At 53.9% G+C, this 20420-nt stretch overlaps 1 protein-coding gene across 6 annotated transcripts in view; it reads left to right on the top strand.

The window, feature by feature from the left end:
* Positions 1-11554, top strand: part of SSBP3 (single stranded DNA binding protein 3) — a 164635-nt gene extending 153081 nt beyond the window's left edge. For all 6 annotated transcript variants that reach the window (XM_069592500.1, XM_069592492.1, XM_069592524.1 and 3 more), the window contains 7 exons: positions 454-489; positions 1011-1065; positions 2359-2429; positions 9505-9583; positions 9802-9830; positions 9949-10050; positions 10892-11554. In XM_069592500.1, coding sequence (XP_069448601.1) covers positions 454-489; positions 1011-1065; positions 2359-2429; positions 9505-9583; positions 9802-9830; positions 9949-10050; positions 10892-10921 — 402 coding nt within the window. In that variant the 3' untranslated portion in view covers positions 10922-11554. The remainder of the gene's footprint in view (positions 1-453; positions 490-1010; positions 1066-2358; positions 2430-9504; positions 9584-9801; positions 9831-9948; positions 10051-10891) is intronic.
* Positions 11555-20420: the final 8866 nt, after the last annotated feature.

The raw sequence follows: 20420 nt of genomic DNA, 5'->3' as shown, positions 1-20420 counted from the left end.
GAGATTTGGGAGTAGCACGCTAGACCCATCGGGCTCTGCAGGAGCTGGGGTGTGAGCTGGAAGCCGGGCTCAGTCCTGTCCATACAGGCACTCCTGCTGGCCTCCTCTTGCTTGGCAGGGCCGGCCTTCAGCACTCAGAGGAGGGAGTTGGGAGGGGGCTCAGCGCAGACAGTCCAGGGCAGGAAGCCAAGGGGTGGGGCTAAGCTCTCGCTTTCCTGTCCTTGAACTAGAGGGTCTCCTGTGCCCAAGGTTCCCTGCCAAGGCTCTGGGACCAGTTCAGTAGAGGAACAGGACTCTGCTCACATCCTTGGCCCTCCTAGAGACACCAGGTGGCTCAGTGTGTTTCCCATCGAGAGTGGGGTTGTGTCCCCAAGAGGATTTGGTAGGCAGAGCACACATTGCCTGTTGGAGGAGGTGTCTCTGACCCGTGGTTCACCCCTTTCTTGTTTCTAGATTCCATACTCCTCCTCATCACCCGGTACCTACGTGGTGAGTGTGTGCAGGTTCGGGGCATTGCGTGTCTAGTCCTGTGTAACTGCGTGTGCAAGAGTATCAGGGTCAGGGGGTCCCTTGTCTCTTTGTTTTCAAGACATGTTATGAGCACATATTCCAAACTGTGCTAGAATCTAATGTCAATATGCAGGTGTTTGTACCTTCTGGTGTCCCAGAAGTCCCCACACAAGATCCAGAGTTGGGACCTCCATCCAGGGGACTGACCAGGAGGCCAGTCAGCTTCCACCACAGGCCTGTGGTTTCACTGGGCTCCATGTGTGTGAGCACACAGGCATGCCCGCAGCTGCCTCCTGGTTTAAAGAAGAGAAGGAGGGAGTCCGGTTCCCCCAGGCCTTAAGCACCTGGGTTCTGTGTGGACACTGGCAGCCGAGTGAGAGCTGAATGTGGGGCTGGGCCCCGGGTGAGCATGGACTGCTGATGTGGCTGGAGCTCGCGGCCTCTCCCGCCATGTGTCATCACCGTGGGTTTCCAACATCAGTTTTTAATCTTGTCTCCAGGGACCCCCTGGTGGTGGCGGCCCCCCAGGAACACCCATCATGCCTAGTCCTGCAGGTAAGAAGGCTGGGGGACGGGTGCCGCTGGAGAAGAAGGAAGTCTTGGAGGGGCCTGGTACAGAGCTAGGGTTGGCTGGCCACTCTTCCTGAGCAGTGCGCCCCCCACCTGGCATCTTGGCATCAGGGATTTAGTGGGCAGGAGACCCTGGTGCCGCCAGCCCACCCTGTGGCTTCAGCTGGGGCACTCCTCACTCCAGTTGAAGGACAGGGCAGAGCAAGGAGATCCAAGAACGAGGTGTCTCGCTACTCTTGACTTCCCCTGGTCAGAGAGAACCCTGTCCTGATTGCCACTTCTCTAGATGACTGGAAAGGGGCTTTGGGGCTCTGGCCTCCTGGGCCCAGGACTCTGCAGAGTGAGGCCTCCTGAGTGTCCAGAGCTCGGTTTCCGGTCCTCTGTATCAGAGATCCCTTTTTCCCCTTTTCTTCAATAGAAGAGGGCACGTGTACTCACACACATACAGCATCACAATTGTGTTTCTTTCCCAGCTAAGAATAGCGTACCACCAACTAGAAGGAATTCAGCATGCCATCTTTACCCACCCCCAAAATAAAAAGTGAGAGGTAGTTGGATTTCTGCCCGAGAAGTACGGTGCCTGCTCCTGATATAAATACGTTAGCTGATTTCCTCGGGAGACTTTTCTGGCTAATTGGGGAGACAGAGGGGTCCCTCCCACCCCCTCCTCTGCTCCCCATGGCAGGAAGGCTGCTCGGCAGCAGGGTGGGGCTGGCGGCGGCCGTGAGGCTCCCCCTCCGGCTCCCTCTTTCTGCTGCTGCATTTTTATGAGCTGCATGACCTACATTCAGACTGGGTCACATTAACCCACTCCATATGTTACTGTGTCTCCAGCCCCATCTCTGCCTCTCCCTCCTGCCCCATCAGCTTGGCAGGGTGGCCCCTCGGTCATCTGTGGTGCTGTTCTTCCCCAGTGTGATTAAAACTGCCAGCCAGGGGTCGGGGAGGGCACAGGTGGTGGTCGGGCTGTGCCTGCGTGATCCCAGGCAGCATCTGGGGAGCACGTTTGGTTTGGGGCGGAGATGATTTTGCTGTGTCCACACTGCTGTCCAGAACCCCAGAATCCTTCCTTTCAGGGTTGAGTGGCTTTCACAGTTGAATTTTCTGTGATTAAAAACTTTGTGAATCTTCATTAAATACAAATTAGCCAGAAAATGCTGGTACTTAGAGGAAATTTTAGGTGATAAAATACAAAAGAATGAGTTCAAGTGCCATGAGTTTGTTTTAATTAAGCAATGAATTAATCACCCCGACTTGCGGGTTTCCACTGTTCTACAGATTCAACAAATTCCAGTGACAACATCTACACAATGATTAATCCGGTGCCGCCTGGAGGCAGCCGGTCCAACGTAAGTCTGCTTTCTAATAATTTACATATCAGATACCATAACAAATCATAATTAACTTCATCAGCTGAGGGGAAAGCAAGTTTAATTGATTTCAGCCATTTGTTACCAAAGATGAATAAAATAAACCATCAGAAAAGTGATTAACTCTTGGGCAGCTTGGTTCCCATTTTATAGCTGGCAGGGGGTGGCAGAGAAGGGGGTGGAATGATTCCCACCCCTGTGGTCAGAGCAGGGTGCCCAGCTTCACTGTGGGGACCCCTGCTGGTGCCCAGCCACACCGTGCGGACCGCCCCTGGCGCCCAGCCTCACTGTTGGGATGCCTGCTGGTGCCCAGCCACACCGTGCGGACCGCCTCTGGCGCCCAGCCTCACTGTTGGGATGCCTGCTGGTGCCCAGCCTCACCGTGCTGACCGCCCCCCCTCCCCCCCCCCCCCCCCCCCCGGCGCCAAGCCTCACTGTGCGGACCGCCCCTGGTGCCCAGCCTCACTGTGGGGACCCCCACTGGCCTGAACGGGGTGTTGGTGAGGAAGGAAGAGCACCAAGGCTGCGGGGGGCTGGGGGGGGTGGTGGTCTGGGCCAGTCCCTGCTCAGCTGACTGGCTGTACCCCTGGGTGATGATAGCTCACCCTCTCTGGGCTGTTTACTTGGCTGTGGAGCTTACGGCAAGGCCTCCAGGTACCTGCCTGCCCTGTGCCTCTGGGAGCCCTCTGACTCCCACATCCTATAACCTCTCTGCCTCTCCTCGCGCCCTTCCCTCATCTGGAAACCACTCCCTCCCTTCTCGGCCCCTCAGTGTTCCTGCCCTGCTGGCTCAGTGTTCCCGCCCTGCTGGTCTTTAGCTCGGAAACCTCACACAGAAACCACAGAAACCTTTCCCGGTCCCTGCTCACCGCCCCCTCTTGTGTTCCCGTACTGGACCATGCAGCTGTGGCCTGTCTGCCTCTCCGGGCTGGGAGCTCCCTAAGGACAGGGCTGGTCTGGCAGCTCTTCCTGGCCAGGCAGGAAAGGTGAATCCCACTGGGCTTGCCCTGGGGGAGCTCAGGGTGTGGAAAGGAGGCTGTCGTGTGACCGCGTCAGTAGTTCGAGGACAGCGGAGCCAGAGCATGGGCTTGAGGCTCCAAGGTTGGCTCTGGCCTTTAGGATGCTCCGTCTGGTTCCGCTGATTCCGTTCCCGGTGTAACTCCAGAATCACCCCATGTGCTAACAGCCCTGACTGTGGACACTGCGTGTGTTGCAGCCTCTGGGTGGGGGTTGTAGGCCTGCCAAGACGAACCTTACCCAGATCCCATGACTGAGAACTGTGGGAACCATGGTCCTCACCTGCCACTCCACCACCTTCTCTCCCTGTCTCTCCAAGGCAGCCAGTACCTCCCATACCCCTGCCTCTCCCTAGGGTGGCCAACCATTTGGGTTTTAGCACCAAAAGCCCTGTGTCCCGAGAAATGACTTCCCAGGACACAAGTCTTTTGAAGTTTTAGCAATGGATGTAGAAGGTTGGGGAAAATGTACAAGACCCATTTAGCTGCCCCAAAGACCGGACTGAGCGCGAGAAAATGGTGTAGACTCCCCTCTTCCCATGGTTGCTGTTGCCGTGTTTTCCCAGCCACAGATGCCAGTGGTCATGGTCTGTGGCTCTGAATGATGGATCATCCATGTTGCATCACCCCGAGGGGTACCACTCAACCGCACAGCATCCAGGCCCTGGCAGAATCCCCCTTTGACTCTGCCTGCAGTGTGACTGTTAGGCTTTGTGTCCAGATAGTGCAGATGTCATTTTTCACACTGTGAGTATTGTGGTCATGTTTTCTAAGAGCTCAAATGATGAAAATGAGAACGATGAGACCACCGGCCCCAGCGTGACCCTGACATGTCCAAACAAGAGAGGCCTGAATGAATTTTAACGACAGGTGTGAGGACATAGAGACCTGCATCAGGGAGGCAGATAACCAAGACGGAACATACTGGCAAGCGTGTAGAAGAGAAGAGGTGCGGGTGGAGGAGGGGTGGGAGAGTGCATGGCCATCTGGGACATGACGTGCACATCCCTCTAAGTCAGTCACAAGCTTTGTATGTCATCCAAAGGAACACCAGTCCTCAGTGTAGAAAGGCGGCTGCCACACTTGGCGGGGCGACGGCCCTAAAATGATCACCGTCACCGTGTTGGTCCCTTGATGCCTCCATGAACTGAGAAGATTACATTTCCTGGTTCAGAGGCTGCAACTAAGTCCTACGGGTGAAATGAAGGGGAATTCTGGTGACAAGTGTGTTGGTCCTCCGTGGTGTGTGGCTGATTCTGTCTCATCATCCTGATAGTCGGGGAGTTTTCTTCCTCAGATCAAGTGGTTCATCAGACCATCTCCACAAAACCGTGTCCCTGGCTTTTAGGCACTTTGACTTGAAAACTGGAGCTTCACCTTGTCATCTTGGTTTCTACGAAGAAGATGTTAATGAAGTGTGGAAGAGAAATAAACTATTACTGTTCTCTTGTCCAAATACAAGCCACACTTTGCTCGTTTATCTGCATATTTGGCAGACAGTGCAGTTAATTTGGCAAGTTTCATTTAGTCCATGAACTTCTTACCTGCTAATTTCCCCACCCACCTTGTCCCTAACAGTGCTGCCAAGGGGGCTGATTTGCTCGCCTGTGATAATCCAGCTTTCATAATGAAAGGTTTCAGTCACTTGTCGGTTTGCTCAAAACATGCAGAAACAGATTTTTGAGTTTATAAAAGAAAAAAGAGAAGGCCTTAGACACCTGCCCACAGATGACTGGCGTTGTTGCTGGCTGTAGAGAAGATGTGAAAACGTCAGTCTGCTCTGATGCTCTTCTCTTGGAAACACTGTGAGATGAGAATGTGGAAAGGAATTATAATAAAGTAGAAACATAGCTGCTGCTTCTCCAAAACTGTTTCATGATCTTCGCGAGGCCACCAGGAGCCTAGGTGAGGCTTGAGTGGCCTGCGCTTGAGCTGTTCAGAGTTGTAGAGGGGCTGTGACAAAGCCTTATACAGCCAGAGTAATGGCTCCCCTTTTGGACGTGAGACTGCTTGAGAACTCATGAAGTGTTATAGGCAAGGGCAGCCAAGTTAGCTAAGACTTTCTCAACATTTTTATTAAAACTGACTTACTTAGAATCCAGCTTATATCTCACAAGTTACAATTACCTTTGTGCTTTAAAAACCATTTTCCTTGGGAAAGAGAGGTTTAATCGATGATGACATCCATGTGCTCGGAATGTTCAGAAATGATGGGCGTCGTAGGCAGGCACAGCCCCATCTGACGAGCTCCTAGGTGAAAAGGGCCTGCCAAATGGCCGACCTTCCAAAACCCACCTAGATACAAAGCGGATGGACATCTTTGGAGAACTGGAGGCAGATTCCTACAGATCCAAAACCTGTGTGCTTAAGTAAAATCCTAAGCGCTGCATGCGCGGGTGTTCTTGTGGAGCGGCGTGTTTGTTGTTGGTGCGTTGGACTGACACCAGTGCTTGATGAGAGCAGGGTGGCAAGTCAGCGCATCTTCTGTTTGACTCTCTTCAGTTTTGCCCTACGTGAAAGAAAGGTGTCCAAAGCCTGCAGGCAATTCAAAGAAGCATTAGTGGAAAAGCAAGCACCATTTGCCTTGTTGGGCGCCTGAAAGCGAGATGATTCCCTAGCAGCTTTCTTGAAGCCCCCTGGGGAAAAATCTGCCGCAGCTCTTGCTCTTGCCACATCTTCTCAACATTTAAATATCCAGTTTAAAGAGTTAAAATAATTTACTATGTCGAAGACAGTTATTATGAAAGTGTTCTATTTTCCCCGTACATGTTATTTGTACAACTAGTCACCCCACTAGTTTCGCTGTTCTTTAATAGAATTTAACAGAAAAGGAACCAATACAGAGTGAACAACTGGATACCCACATGCAGATGGATGAAGCTGGACCACTTCTTTATACACAAACACAAAAATTAACTGAGTAGACCCTAGGCCTAAATGTCAGAGCTAAAACTATCAAACAATTAGAAGAAAATGTAGGAATAAATCTTTGTGACCTGGGTTAGCAAAGCCTTCTTAGCTACACTAAAAGCACAAGTGGCAAAAAGTAGCTGCACTGGGCTTCATTAAAATTTAAAATTCATGCTTCAGAGGACACTGTCAGGAAAGTAAAAAGACAGCCCACAGAAAATATTTGCAAGTCATATGTCTGATAAGGGTCTCAAATTGTAAACGTGTAAAGAATTCTTAGAACCCAATAATAAAAAACAAACCCAACTTTAAAGTGGGCCAGGGATCTCAATAGACATTTCTCCAAACTTGTACAGAGAACCAATAAGCACAGGAAAAGATGATCAGTGTCATTAGTTAATGAGGGAATGCGAAAGAAAACTTCAGTGGGTTATCGCTTCACACCCACTAGGATGGCTAGAATCACAAAGACAAATAATGAGCGGTGGTGATGAGGACGGGAGGGACTCTGAACCCTCACGTGCTGCTCATGGGAACATAAACTGGTACAGGTGCTGTGGAAGAGTCTGGCGGTTCTTTGATAGGTTAAGCAGTTACAGTGACCCTGCAATTCCACTCATTGGCATCTACCCCAGAGAAATGGAAACGTGTCCACACAGCTGTACACAGATGTTCACAGGAGCATTAGTCGTCATAGCCCCAAAGTGGAGACAGCCTCAGTGTCTGTTGACTGATGAAGATGTAGCACATACATAAAATGGAATGTTGTTTGGACATAAGAAATGAAGTACAAGATTCACGCTTACAACATGGATAAACCTTGGAAACAGTTCACCAAGTGAAAGAAGCCAGCCACAGAGGTCATATACAACATGAAATAACTAGAATTGCTAAATCTATGGAGAAGGCAATGGCACCCCACGCCAGTACTCTTGCCTGGAGACTCCTGTGGATGGAGGAGCCTGGTGTGCTGCTGTCCATGGGGTCGCACAGAGTCAGACACAGCTGAAGCGACTTGGCATGCATGCATGCTTTGGAGAAGGAAATGGCAACCCACTCCAATATTCTTGCCTGGAGAATCCCAGTGACAGAGGAGCCTGGTGGGCTGCCGTGTGTGGGGTCCGCACAGAGTCGGACACGGCTGAAGCGACTTAGCAGCAGCAGCAGCAGCAGCTAAATCTGTGACACAGAGAATAAATTAATGGTTGTGTGGGCCTGGGGGTTCGAGGGGGAATGGGGAGTGATGGCTCATGCGTACAGAGTTTCTTTTGGGGATGATGAAAGTGCTCTAAAATTGATTGTGGTGGTGATGGTACAACTTGCTAAGTACACTAACAACCACTGAATTGTATACTTATTAAATGAGTCAGTTGTATGTGGTTAAAAGCAGCATGAAAATACACATAATATAATTTGATACCTGTTTTTGAAATATATCTATGCAACTGTAATACATGTGAATAATTGTTTATATTATCAAATTTGGGGATTTAAAGAAATATGTGTATTTTATTTATTTGGCTGCATCAGGTCTTTAGTTGTGGTGGTCAAGAGCTTTCGTTACAGTGCGCAGCATCTCCAGCTGTGGCCCCAGGGCTCAGCATTTGTGGCACGCGGGCTTAGTTGCTCCATGGCTTGTGGGCTCTTATTCCCTGACCAAGGATGGAACCTGTGTTCCCTGCATTGCAAGGTGGATTCTTAACCACTGGACTGCCAGAGAACTCCCCTGGATGTATCTGGTCTCGTAGGACTGTGTTTGGGTTTGGCTTCCTAAAAAGTAGGTCACCCTCATCCTCCTATCACTTGGGTTAATAAGCATGAAATGGATTGCCAGATGGCAAAATGTGCCCCCCAGCCCACCAACAACCCTGGGAAGCCACTGGGGAGGCGAGGACACTGTTCTCAGAGGGTATGTGAGTGGGTGTCAGGGTGAGGAAGCAACTGGTACCCTCGCAGTCTCCTGACAGCAGTCTTTGCACCAGCTGGTCCTGCTGCCACCTGCTAAGAGGGCCCTTTCTTCTGCTCAGGCAGGACGCTTTCAGGGATGGAGCCGTGACACATCTCTGCCTGCCCAGGTCCTGAGCCCCAGTTATTTTTTCGCTCTGCCGCCGCCTCCTTGCAGCCCATCGTGACTTCTCTGCCTTTTTCCCAGCGCCTCTCTCTGAAGCTGCCGCTGTGCGTGGTCTGCAGCTCTCTCTAGATCTCAGTATCCTGTGGGGTAGCTGGGTGTCCATGGCTGCGCTCTTCCTCCAGGCTGAGGCCCGGATGTGACTCGGTCCTCAGCGCAGGCCACATGCCAGTCAGGCCTCTGTTGTGCTACTTCCGTCCCGTCTGGTTGGCCCCCGAGGCCTTGGCTCTCCAGACTGGGCTCAGCCATCCCTTGGTGGCCATGCCTTGTGATCTCTGGGCTTTGGTTACGTCTTTTCTGAGATGGGGGTGACAGTCCCAGACGGGCCTGAGAAAGGAGTGGAGCCGGTGAAACGCCTGGCCTCTGATCCGTCTGCATCTCCAGCTCTGCTCACTAGTGAGCGCCCCCATGGAGTCCCAAGGAGAGAACGCCTGCCGCCAATGCCCCGGCTCCCCCCACATTTCAGAGGAGGAGCCAGAGGAGGCGCGTGTGATGACTCCAGGGCCAGGCTGCCCGATGTCCAGCTGCAGCTCCTCCATCTCCTGCTTGGGAGATTGAGGGCCAAAGCATGGTCCACTCTGTGCTTCAGTTTACTCACATGTAAAATGGGGAGGAAAGGCATTAATAGTTTTATTCCCAGGCCTGGCTCAGTGGGTCACTCTGTCTCTGTGAGCCCCACACACTGCCTTGGGGATGGAAAGAGCCCAGGGTGGGATCCAGGACACGTGGTGTGAGAGTTGCCTCTGGTGCCTTGGGCCAGCCCCTCCTTCTCTCCTGGTTTGTTTCCTCCCGTGGTGCGTAGGCCTCTGCCCTGCACAGTCAGAAGGCTTAGGGGAGGCACCACCTCTGGCCTCCTGGTGTTCAATGCCTGAGTGTGCCTGAGAGCCGCTCCTCCAGGCTAGAAGCTCCCGGGGGCCGCACTTCGGTGCCACAGCGTGTGGAGCCCCGCGAGGGTTGCGGCGGGCCCGCTCAGGTGACACGCTCTGTGCTTCTCCCACAGTTCCCGATGGGTCCAGGCTCGGACGGCCCGATGGGGGGCATGGGCGGCATGGAGCCACACCACATGAACGGCTCGTTAGGTAAGTCAGCACCCTGCCTGACTTCCCGGGAAGCCTTCGCTGCCTCGGCTCCAGGCTCCGCTGAGCCCAGTCCCCACAGGAAGATCCAAAGAGGAAGATGTTGCCTGGGTAGAAGGTCCTCTTTGGCAAAATGTTTGGGGTTTGGGTGGAAGCATTTGGAGGCCCCTGCACAGAAGAATGGGCGAGACCCTGAACTGGGCTTTCTTTTTTCCTTCCAGGGTCAGGTGACATAGACGGGCTTCCAAAAGTGAGTGTGTGTTCCCTGCCTCCTCCCTGACAGCACCCTCCAGAAGGCCTTTCCCCATCCCGGGAGGGGTGGCAGGTTGCTGGGGGCCCGGGGCTCACCGCCTCTGCTCTCTCTGCAGAATTCTCCCAACAACATAAGTGGCATTAGCAACCCTCCAGGCACCCCTCGGGACGATGGCGAGCTAGGAGGGAACTTCCTCCACTCCTTCCAGAATGACAATGTAAGTGTGCCCACCACCACCCTTATTTCATCCTCCGGGTCCTCACTGTATCCTCTGGGCCCCGGGACTAGCGATTGAAGTTTCAGAGTCTCCTGCCCGAGACCTGTCTGCCGGGCCAGTGTCCTGGCAGCTGCGTCATGAGCCTTTCACCTCGGTTATTTTTCCACACAAAATGGAGCGCCCTCACCTCCCCCCGACCCCCACCAGCCCCCAGTGCGGTGCTGACGCCTGTCACCAGAATCCGACCTTGCCCAGGCGTCCGCATGCAGGCGCTGGTGAAGCTCACGGTGCTGGACGAGCCCTGGGCCCTAGCCCGCTGGGTCCTTGTCTCAGTCTGTGCCCTCCTCTCCTGGAGGGTGGGTGTGCATGCAACTAGTGACTTCCTGGGGTCTCAGTGCAGAGGAGCTGGCTGGCTGGTTTTTCATATTAGGCTTCTTGTTTACAGTCTCATCTGAAGAACCAATGTCATGTTTGTGTAGCTTCTGAGAACCCCAGGCCGGCTCCCACCCCAGGGTGCCCTGGCTGTGCTCCAGCTCATCAGACCCCCATCCTCTGCAGTCCGTGGCCCTATGAGGGGAGGGCAGGGGCTGCTGCTGGCTTCCTTAGGAAAGAAGGGGTGATTTGGAGAGGAAAGGGGGGCAGGGTAGGCAAGTGAGGGACACAGGCTGGTGCGGGGGGGATGGTTCCTGAGTCCCGCCTGCTGGCCCCTTGCCCACCCAGTGCCATCATGGGCGTCCCAGCCCAGCCCCGAGACAGGCCCTGTCCAGCTCTATGCAGTCAGACCTCCACAAGGCTCCCACACCCGGCCCTCACGACCCCCCTTCTCTGCTTCTCCCTTCAGTATTCTCCAAGCATGACAATGAGTGTGTGATTCCCCCCCTCCTCTTCTCCGAGACGCTGAGAGAGCCGACATTGCAGGCGGGAAGATGCCAGAAATTATGCAAGAAGAAGTGAGGTGTCATTACCCAGGAGCTGGGGGAGGGGCGTCTCCTGCTCCCCCCAACCCCCACCCTCTCCTCCACCCCCTCCACCTGTCCCAGTTTTAGTTTCATGCAATAAAAAGGCCGAACTTTTTATTCCATAAAACATGAAGGACAAAACAAAATAAAAATATATTTCAAGTCAATGAGCAGAAAAATCCCACCCTTGCCCTTTCCCGAAGGACCTTTGATGTCCTTGACACTTTTCTGTTTTTTTGTTTGTTTGTTTGTTTGGGGTTCTGCTGTTGTTGGGATTTTTTTTTAATTTGTTTTCAGGGGGGGTTTTTTGGGGAAAAAATTTTTAAAAATGGAAGCTTCTAGCAAGCCCCCCCAACCCCACCCCAATCAACCTCTTTGCTTTCTTCTTTAAAAAAAGAAAAAGGACAAAAAAAAATAAAACCAAGCCCCGTTGTCTGTACCCAAGCCCTTCCACCAGGAAAGCTAGTCTAGGTGTGAGATCTCACCTGTCTTTGTAGCCATCTAAAAATAATAATAATAATTATAATAAACTGGGCAGTTTACAATCGGTGGTTTCTTTCAAACGGCCTGTTTTGGAAAGAAAAAGGAGTCACCCTTTTCCACCTGGGGATTTCGGTTTGTGCTGATGAGGGAGGGGCGGGAACCGGTTTTGTTTTCTCTTGGCCTCTCCCGGCGAGGTGGACAGCAGCTACACAGCTTGGACCCCAGACCCCCGCCCCAGCGGAGCTGCGCTGTGGCCCGGTTGGCATGCACTGTGCTCCCAGGACTGCGTCCTCTCTCCTCTGGACCTCTCCTCACCCGGGCTCCCGCCCCTCCTCAGCCCTGCCGCAGGCCTCCCAGTGAGGATCCTGCCAGCCGGGTGGCGGCTCGGAGTGGAGTCGGGGAGGCCGCCCCCAACAGGATGGCTGGGACCTGGGACGTGGAAACCTCGACCTCTGCGTCCTCCTCCCTCGCATCGTCCACGTCGTGTGTGCGGGCAGCGCAGGGCTGGAGTTGGGTTTTCTTTTTTTTTTTTTTCTCTTGATTCTTCCTTCTTTTTCAAAGATGGGATATTGACCAGAATTGCTCTGTATATGCTTGGAACTGGATGGAAAGACTTTGGAATAGCTGTGGGGGGCGGGGGGGGGACACCGACAACCAAACAGATGTGCTGTTTCCAGACCTGTTTTTATTTTCAAAAACCGACAAACGCCACAGTGGAGCCTGTCCCCTCCCAGGAGGAGTGACTCATGGCCTCCCTCACCTCACCACCCTGCATCGAAACCTCTGTGTCTTTCCCTGAGACACCTGAATTCTTTGTACATTTACGCCCCTCTCCCCCCTCTCCCCTGTAGCTGGTCTTCGTTTTCTTCCCTCCTTTGATCCATGTATATCATATTATGTGAGATATCATCTGCCTGAAAAAAGACCTTGTGCGGATTATTGGGAACATTGTAGCTGTTTCTGTGTTTTTTCTTACCTTGTAGTCTGGTTCTGAATTAAGAGAGGAAAAAAAAAAAGTAATTATGATACATTGTAGTTTGTGTACGATATATGTTGATAACGTTTTATTAAAGGGACATCTTTTTTCCGCAGCCCTTCCTGACATGTTTGGGGGAACGTGGGTTGGAGTTTATTACACTGGTTATAAAATGCCAGGCGGCTGGCTGGGCATAAATTCTGTTCCTGGTGCACAACAAGGTCTTGTTTTGTGTTCCAGGCGTTGGCCTTCTTTTCCTGGGCGTGTTGATTCTGCATTTTCTGTGGAGAGTTGGGGGTGACGGGCTGGGAGGAAGGGCATGGTCTCACTTCAAATATTGGGGGGCACTCTGAAAGGCAGTCTCAGTCTCTCATCCTGCTAACGCATTGTGGTTTGCCAGAACGCACTTTTCTGGAGAAGTAGGAAAAGTTTCCCAGTGCACCGTGTTTTCGGTAGCGAGGCGGTGTCGGCTAGGATGGCCGCGTGGGCCGCAGCCTCACCTGCTTTCTCCTTTCTGGTGAAATTTGTTTTCCAGGTCCTAGGGTGCTGGGCCGCGGGAGGTTATTGTATTTTTTCACCTCCAAGGCAGCAGGGAGCCCTTGAAAGATTTGAAGAGTGGCACCGTTCAACTTGAATTTGAGAAAACAGTGCAGGTTGCATCTTGGAAGATAGTTGGGTGGGACTAGACAGATGTGGGGAAATCCAGGGCCAGCTGCCGTCTAAGCAAGAGCTGCTGCAGGCTGAGGAGGTCAGCGGCAGTGGACGCTGATTTGAACATTTAGAAAGTAGAACTTCCTGCGTCCTTGGAGCTTCGGGGCCAGGCCTGCAGCAGGAGTAGGCAGGAAACACACGGTGTCTGAGCAAAGCGTGACCTTAGCCCCACCTTTTACCAGGTCTGAAGGGACCAGTTTCAGATCCTGCCTTTGCCACTGCTCACTGTGTGGCCCTGGGCCAGTTGGTTCATACTGTCCTCAGTTGCCTCATCTGTAAGACAGGGGTAACGGTTTACCCATCGTGTGGTCGTTGTGAGGATAAGTTGACATTTGTACAGTGTCTAGAACAGTGCCTTTTAGGTAGTAAGAGCAGTAGTGTTAGCTGTTGGCAGTATTGTTCCTCATTTGGGGAGTCTAAATGGGTGTGATGAGTAGTTGGGAGGCCCTAGAAAATCCCATTTGTCTTTCCTGCCTCATCTGAGAACATGGCTTCCAAGGTTCTTCCTCATCACTGTTGGACAGATGAGACCTGGGCTGTTACTGACCTGCATCCACAGTTCTGAAGAGGCGTTTATGCACCAGCTTGAACACCTGCCATGCCCCAGCCCAGTGCCGGGCAGAGAAGGTGGAGGTGACAGCGAGCATGTTCTCAGTATCCTTGCTGCCCCTGCGCTTGAGCAGGACTCAGGCTCAGTGGGGAGCAGTGACCTGGGGAAGGGAGTGCAGGTCACGGGGAACCTTGCCAAGAGGAAGGAAGGACCTCCCAGCCTGTAATGAGAGCCTGCTGCACCCACATCTGCGGGAGGTGGGAACACTGGGCACCCTAACACCACCCTTCAGCCTGTGACACCCCCCACCCCCCACCGAGCACCTCCAGAGTTGCCTTTGCCACACTCAAGGCTCTGGCAAGGGCTGGTTTGGGGTCGGCTTAGCAGCAGGAGAGGACAGGCTGTTCCCCAGGTTTTTTCACCACTCTACCCTGTCCAGACCTGAGTGAGAGCAGAGCCAGGCAAAGCCAGCTTCTACAGCCAGCATGAGGGTCCCAAAATGAGAGTCAGGAGGTGGTGGGGGTCACTCCCCGTCCTTTCACAGCAGAGGACTTTAGCCCATCACTGAAGCTTGGGTGGGGGTGGACAAGCCAAGCCAGAGAGGGCTTTAGCCCATCGCCGAAGCTTGGGTGGGGGTGGACAAGCCGTCAGAGGCCCCAGCCTGGCAGCTGCTTCCCTGGTAGCCATCACCACCCACAAGGGGCTGGCCAGCCTGGGAGTCCAAGTGAGGGCCAGCCCTCCAGCCCTGCCTGAGTCAGGAAAAGCTGACTCGGCCAGAGATCCATGCCCTGCCCCTCCTGGCTAGACACTCCTCCCTGGAGCCAGAAAAGGAGAGCCTGGAGGCAAACCAGCTGCCAGCAGGGCCTGCTTGGGGGTGGGGGCGGGTGAGGGGGGATGTGTTCAGCAACTGCCAAGGCATGGTCACAGCAGGCCTCCAGCTTGGGCTCAGCTGGGGCCATTCAGCCTGATGCCCTGGGTGACCCAGAGGAATCCCCCACTCCCCACCTCTGCTGTCCCTTGACAATTGCAGAGACTCCAGAGGCCTGAGCCCAGAGTACATCCCAGGCTTCTTTGAGGGCTCTGCCCTGAACTGAGTGCAGCTGGGGCTCCCCAGGGCTCATTAGGTGGGAGTGCTGGAAAGAGAAGACCAGACCAAGCGAGGGGATGCTGAAAGGCCCAGTCTGCCCTGTGCTGGCACTTTCCTCCCCCTTCCCAGGTGCCTGTGGAGCTCCAGTCCTTGGCGTGATGTTACCCGGGCATTCAGCTACCACCTTGGTCCCCTGCCTCCATCTCAGCCCTTCCAGTGCCACAGAGATCTAACTCACTTCTGAGCATTCTTTAACTCTTCCATCTGTCCGTTCGTGTCTTTATTGAGCACCTGTTACCTGCCAGAGGCTGTCCTAACCCTAGGGAAATGTGCACAAAACAGATGTGGGAGGCTGGCAATGCCCATCACTGAGGTGAGGCGGGCTGTGGGAAGAGCAGGTGGTGGCGATGCTCCATGAGATGCTTATTGGTCTCCAGGTGAAGATGTCAAGTAGGCAGGTCTGGGCCAGAGACATTTCTTAGGGAGTGGTTGGCATTCAGATGTTCTTGAAAGCCACAGGACTGAGACTGGAGTGTGCGTGGAGAAGAGCCCCAGGCCTGGCGCTGGGAAATAGACCAGCGAAGGAGGCAGAGGAATGAGGACAGTGAGGTGCCCTGGAGACCAAGGGAAGAAACCTGCAGAGAGGAGGGTGCTGCGTGCTGCCCAGGCCCCAGTGCACACACCTCGCCTCATTCAGGTCCCATGGGCCTCCTGCTCGTCCCTGACCCTCAGCACTTCACGCTCTGGGGATGTGGAGTTCCTTAGGGACCTCTGCCCACTGACTGCTGACCATTTTGTTCCTACTATTCCCTCGTGGTACGCCTTTCCTACTTGCTGTTTAGTGAAAGTCACTCCGTCGTGTCCATACCTCTTTGAGAGTACATGGACTATACAGTCCATGGAATTCTCCAGGGAAGATTACTGGGAGTGGATAGCCATTCCCTTCTCCAGGGGGTCATCTTAACCCAGGGATTGAACCCAGGTCTCCTGCATTGCGGGCAGGTCCTTTACCAGCTGAGCCGCCAGGGAAGCCCAAGAATTCTGGAGTGGGTAACCTGTCCCTTCCCCAGGGAATCTTCCTGACCCAGGAATCAAACCAGGGTCTCCTGCGTTGCAGGCTGACTCTTTACCAGCTGAGCTCTCAAGGAAGTCCAACTCAAATTGGCCTTTCATCAAGGTAGAGGCTTTCTCTGGGCCCCCATGGCGGCTATGCTGTAATGGATCAACATGTGCCTCCCCATCAGATTGGGAGCTCCTCGAAGGCTGGGATCTGGCCCGAGTGTGTGGTCCCCAATCACGCAGCATGAGGCCTGGCACCCAGTAGGTGCTCAATGAGTACTCATGAAGTGGGCGTTTGTTGAGTACAGCACCCCTACCCGCCCCCCCACCACCACTGCATGCTGTCACCTGTGGGTAGGTGCTCAGATGCAGGCAAAGAGGTGGCCTGTATGGCTTTAGCAGACCCAGAGGAGGCTGGCTGCTGTCACTGCCCACCCACCAACTGGGAGCTCCTGGAGAAACTGCCGTGTCTTCCTGTGTCTCTGGCTCTTGGCACAAGCCTAGCACACAGTAGGCCCTTATAAAGGGAGCTGAACTGTTGGACCCCCTAAAGATCTGTAGTGGGGAACCTCAGCACTCAGTCCCTGATCCCATCAGCTCAACTGAGGATAACGTGTGTGTTTTGTGGGGTAAGTAACAAAGCTAAGTAGGGCTATGCTGCTCTTGACAGGCTAGAACCCTGGCTCTGGGCAACAAGCCTACACCCTGGCTAGTTTTGGGGGATGAGCAAATATGGCTAGGGTGTCTGGCATGGCAGAGACTAAGAATCTCAGGTGGCAATAAACAAAGCAGAGGAGAGGTGGGCCTCACTGCACCCTGCTATCCTCAGCCCAGCTGAAGCGCTGGGTCCCCAGGCCCTGCTCTGTCACACAGCCTGGAGCAGGCGGCCGAGGTAAGCTGTGGATTGAGCAATGGGTTAGAGTTCAGTGAGAGGCAGACACAGGGCTATTTGGCTTTGAGGCTTATAATTCTTGGCTTCAAATCTCTACAGGGCAGCCCCCTGGCTGAGAGAATGCATAGGATATGGGGCCCCAGAGGGCAGAGCTGAGGCCCTGGAGTTAAAGCTCCTGGAAGACATTTCTCCTGAGGTGTGAACGCACAGCAGGCAGAGATGTCAAAGAACGGAAGCAGCTGCAGTGAGAGATAGTGAGTTCCCTGTCGCTGGACGTGTGCAAGCCAGCTGCGGGAAGGACAGATGGCATATGTGTCGAGTGAGGGTGTGTTGGCTCCTGGGTAAGTTCCCCGTCGCTGGACGTGTGCAAGCCAGCTGCGGGAAGGACAGATGGTATATGTGTCAAGTGAGGGTGTGTTGGCTCCTGGGCTCTCAGGTTGAAGGCAGAGCTAAAGATAAACCCCTTCTCAGAAGCTGAACTTGGGTGAGAACTAGCTCACTCTGACCTCTAAGTCACCTCTGAGAGACATCTCAGATTCTGCGGCTCTGTGACTCAGCTTGCATCTGCCAAAGACCATGCCAGACCCAGTTCTGTGAACTCTGCAGAGAAGGGCGGGCTGGCGGCTGCAGGCTGGGTGGAGTTCTAGTGATGGAGCCTGCGTTCCAGCAGGGCCTCCCCCAACTCCTGGCCATTCCACAAACACGCCAAGCCCACACCCGTCTCAGGGCCATCACACGCACTTTCCCGGGCACCTTCCTGGCCTGCCCCCATGGCTGGTTCAGTCTCATATGTCACCTTCTCAAAGAGGCCACACCCTGTGCGGTAAAAGCCAACACACCCCATCCCCAGCTGCTGTTGGCTCAGGGTGTCCCTTCCTGGGCGCTGCCCTGGGCCCCTGGGAGCAGCCACACCCAAGGTTTCACCTCCCAGGCTGTGGCCGGTGGCAAATGGCTGATGTGGGACCTCAAATTCCCATACCTGGCCGCAATTTGGGACTCTGATAGGCCACCCAGCACCAAAATCTCTACAGGACCGTGGGGTCCTCATCTACTCAGCCAGTCGTGCCCTCCTCCCTTGCTCACAGGTCTCTGGGGAGTGACCCCCAAGAAGCCTCCTGCCACAACCTTCCATCTCCAAGTCTGTTCCAGGAACGCTTTCCTTCAGATCCTCTGACATACCTTTCTTTCTTCATCATCTCTCCACGTTGGAATGTAAAGTTCATGACAGTAGAGACTTTGTTTTGCTCACTGCTCTAGAACTGGGGCCTTGCTGCATGCCTGACACATACCAGATGCTCCAGGACACCCTGTGGCTGACAGCTATCACCTGGAGTTGAGGAGTGGGGATGGGGATTCTCTGCAGGTTCCCAGACACGTCTGGGGAGAAGGTCCCTAGAACAGGGTGGGCTTCCAGCAGCCAAGCAGGTAGGCCCCACGAGTCGTCGTGGTTTGTGGATTTGTCATAAGGAAGACAATGTGACACGCTCAGGTCACACACACACTTTAAGGGACTTTGTCCTGCCGCAACAGAGGAAGCAGGGAGATGCTGTCCCAAGCCTGAGGTGACCCTGACCTGCTCTTTCAAAGCCTTGGGCCTACTGCTAAGGACAGCCCAGCGAGTCACAGAGCCTCTGGGGAGGACCCGCCCTAGGTCCAGCCTGAGCCAGCCTTGGGAGGGGACGAAAAAGCCTAAAGGGCTGCCCGAAGTAATCTCACCTTTTCACGGGGCTTCTGAAAACCTCCAAACCCCTCTACTTGATGCATCCTGCTCAAACACGGCCTGTTAATCCCCGAGGAGGCAAAGCCTACAAGGGAGGCAGGTGCTTTATTCCCACTTTGCAGATGAGGAAACTCAGGATCTGAGAGGAAGCTGGAATATAGGAGACTCTGGGAAATGGCGTTCCCCAGTCCACTGAAGCCCGCTGGAAGTGAACTGAGGCGCTTTCTCATGGATCCGCAAGACATTTAAATACACAACAAAATGAGAGTACGTTCACATGTGCTCACAATGTCATCAACAAAATTTCGGTTCCAAACATCTGTTGCTTAACAGTCCAAGTCCCTGTAGTGTGATTTTTAAACCAATAAAGGGGTACCCCCATGCGCCTTCCTCCTGCTTCCTTCTCCCAGACTGGCTCCAAGTGAGCCGTCTGTTCTCAGGCCTGAGGCCAAACAGGGCCTGAAGATCACCCTGTATTCCTCCGTCCCAGTGTTGAACGAGGAAGGGAAGGGAAGAGGTGGGGAGGCTGAGGCAGGTGGGCATTTGGGATTTGGGGAAGCGGGCACATCTTTGTGGAGAGGGCAGGTGTCATCACATATCAACTTTCTGGCTCTTCACACTACACCACGTGGTGTCTGAGCCTCACCTGCATGGGGAGGATAGAAATGCCAGTCTTGCCAGCCTCACCTAGCAGACTGGCTTCGAGGGGCCTGAAGGGAGACAGCAGTGGGCGCCAGGCTCCGCAGCTTAGCTCCAGGGTCCGAGGTGACAGACCAAGGCTAGCAACAGGCTGTCCTCACCCCAAGGGCTGGGATGAGTGCCCAGGCCCGCCCTGCAGCCCTGGCCCCTCTCCAGGGCTGTCCTCAAGCTTCAAGGTCACCTGCTGACAGCCCGCTTGCTCGCAGCCTCTGCCCCACACGCTCAAGACCCAGGCAAGTTGGCCCTCTCGCTCCCCATTCTACCAGCCACCAGGGGGTGGGGTGGTGGTGGTTCTGCCCCCTCAGCCTGGCTTCAGGCCACCACCGTCACTCACCCAGGAGTGACTGAAATGGCCTCCAGCTGGACTCTGCACAGTCACCCTGCCAACTTGTCCTCCATTTGCCCATAGAATGTTCTTATGAAAAAAAAAATCCCTTTGACTCAGCAATTCTGCTTCGGAATTTGTCCAGTGGCTGCGCTGGCAGAAGTACTCTAAGATACGTGAACAAGGATGCTCACTGCAGCATTATTTGTAATGGCTAACAACTAGAAATACCTCGAATGTCCATCGATAGACATTAATGCCGCTGCTCAGAACAAGGTAGCTCATATGTGCTGATGTGGCAAGATCTGCGCTCCCAAGGTATTAGGTGAAGAAAGGAAGGTGCAGAAGGGTCTACAGGCAGGATAACTAAGTAATGCACCTCTACACCCCTATCGTACATATACTATGCATACTAAGGTGCCACGTTAAATGACTCCAAGCTGCAGTCACCCCCAACGAAGAACCCGGGCTGCCTCGGGTGGCTGACAACTTGCACCTGGGGAAACCTTAAGTGCCAACATGCCAGGCCCTTGAGAGCTGGTCCCTCCAGCCTCAACCCCACCCTCCCCATCTCCAACCACTCCCTGCTGTTTCAGCGTACGTGCTGCCTTCCCAAGTAACCCCTTCGCGTGCATCCACCAGCCCAATCTGTCCTTTTCCTGGTAAACCCTCCTGCTGCCCCCGCCCCCACCCAGCCGAGCCTAAAAGGTACTTCGTAAAGTGCAAGGAGCACAGCCTGGGAGTCAGAGACACACAGGGCTGGAAAGAGCACTGTCATGTACGGAGCTGACGTGGGCTCCTGGACTTCCTCCTGTAGCAGGAAGTGTCCTGGCTGCCTGTTCTCAGCAAAGCCACTCGGGAGTCACACTCAGCCCCAACAAAGCCACCTCACGAGGTCCCTCCTGCGTC

Source organism: Ovis canadensis, chromosome 1 (genome assembly GCF_042477335.2).
Source record: "Ovis canadensis isolate MfBH-ARS-UI-01 breed Bighorn chromosome 1, ARS-UI_OviCan_v2, whole genome shotgun sequence".
NCBI lineage: Eukaryota > Metazoa > Chordata > Mammalia > Artiodactyla > Bovidae > Ovis > Ovis canadensis.
The sequence above is the reverse complement of the archived record's forward strand: the minus strand, read 5'-3'. Positions and strand labels throughout refer to the sequence as shown.